Source organism: Frankliniella occidentalis, unplaced genomic scaffold (assembly GCF_000697945.3).
Source record: "Frankliniella occidentalis isolate FOCC.00 unplaced genomic scaffold, Focc_3.1 Scaffold5507, whole genome shotgun sequence".
Lineage (NCBI taxonomy): Eukaryota > Metazoa > Arthropoda > Insecta > Thysanoptera > Thripidae > Frankliniella > Frankliniella occidentalis.
The window spans coordinates 1-1817 of NW_026272547.1; the positions used below are offsets into that span (position 1 = coordinate 1).

Sequence of the window (1817 nt, forward strand, 5' to 3'; positions counted from 1 at the left end):
TTCCATATCCAAACCAAAATTAGCTTCAGGTTCAATATGTTGCAAATCCTGAAGAAGAGAATTCACAGTATAGTAAGTGACCCCAATATGGGTTGAAGAGGTTTAAGAATAATAATTTATAAGCATACCACTTCTGGAATTTCTCCTCCATATATGAGGAAGTTATGCAGGGTAATAGAGGCAACAACTGTCCTCACAACTAAGTCCATCCTCTTGGCAGAGAGATAAAAGAGCCTCCTCCATTTCATTTTCAGAAGGCCAAAGGCCCTCTCTACCATCGACCTCAGACTGGATAGTCTAAAATTGTAATTTATCTGTTGAACAGTCAAATTTCCAATATTCCTAAATGGTGTTAGGACCTAGAATAAAGATACAAGGGTTTACTTATAGTATTAATTTAATTATCATCTCATAAAAAATTTGTAATGTGTCAAAAATTACCTTATCTGTCAGAATGTATGCGGAATCTCCAAGGATATGCTCACCATCTGCCAGCAAATTTTGCTCTAATAGGCGGCGGCTTAGAGGACTTCTTCTAAACACCCGCGAGTCATGGAGACTGCCTGGCTCTCCACAATAAATGTCTCTAAAAACTAAATTGATATCTGCGCATGCCTGCAGTGTCACAGCATAATCAAATTTACGATTCAAAAATCTTTGTGGTTCTACATGAGGAGCATAAAAAAGAGGTATGAAAGATCCATCAATAGCCATCACAGCACCAGGAAAGCCAGTACGTATCTCCCCTGCTTCCTTCAAAATTTCACGTTCTTCAGCAGAAGGCCACTGAACAATTTCTGCTGACAAGTCAGACAAGACAGTTATTATTTCCTTGTAGTGGTGATGAAGAACACCCGGAGTAACTCCAAATCTTAAAGCAACACTCCTGAATGTATCAGGAGTAGCAAGGATCCACAAAACAGATAATAAAATGTGGCGTAAGGGAAATTCCTCATTGTGCCGGAGAATTTCATTCTCTCCTAGAGCCTCTGCAAGAACCAAGACCAAAGACTGCAAAAAATAGAAACAGTCAAGACCAATAAACTTTAAAAAATCATGCACGATACTGGGAAAAAACTGAAACCAAATTCTCACTTCAAAAATACCAGTAGACATCCTAAAGTGCAGCCGGAATGCAGCATCCTGCATCATGAGGTACTCCTCCACATTTACAGTTACTTTGAACCAGATGACTGGGTCATTAATTTCGTGATCTAGAAAAAGGAGAGGAGATGAGACGTTACTACGATTATTAAGAAGGAAATATGTGCATTGTAAGAGTTGTCAAATGTACCATCATCATCAGAGTCCAGCATGCCACCAGCAAGAATTAACAATTCACCAGCATCCTCCAGATCCAGATCCATGTTGAACCTTTACACTTTGCAGGTGAGCTATTATAAATCTCTAGTCACAGCAGCCTCTCGATTGAAACAAACTCAAGAAACGAGCCTAAGTGGTAGGAGTAGGTGTTGCGTGAATTTGAAAAACAGCGAGGGCGATACGGTGATGGGGGACATTTGACAATCGATAGCTTACAATGTTGCCACCCAAAAGAAAAACAATCATTTCTTTGGAGGGATCGTATTTGAATTCAGATGACAAAACCCGTCATTGAGACACTTCAAATTGAGATTCAAGCCATTTTTGATGGTGTACTGCTGGAATTACAGGTTTGGGGAGCAAATAATGACCCGATCGCCCGGCCACCCTACCTGGCAGCCCTGCGCGCTGGCAGATAGGGCTGCCATGCTGTCCACAACAGCGCAAATATAAATTAAACTGATTAAACTTTCCAGTTGTCACATTTTAAGTCT

The 1817-nt window shown here is 40.4% G+C and overlaps 1 protein-coding gene across 1 annotated transcript; it reads right to left on the bottom strand.

Annotated features, from left to right (window-relative positions):
- Positions 1-14: 14 nt before the first annotated feature.
- Positions 15-1367, bottom strand: LOC113213968 (uncharacterized; the record flags this gene model as incomplete). The annotated part of the gene is made up of 5 exons (XM_026433195.2): positions 1295-1367; positions 1096-1214; positions 442-1011; positions 129-359; positions 15-48 (listed from the first exon to the last, which is right to left on the bottom strand). Coding segments are annotated over exons 1-5 (1027 nt in total), but the record flags the coding sequence as incomplete, so codon positions are not given.
- Between the last annotated feature and the right edge of the window lie 450 nt (positions 1368-1817).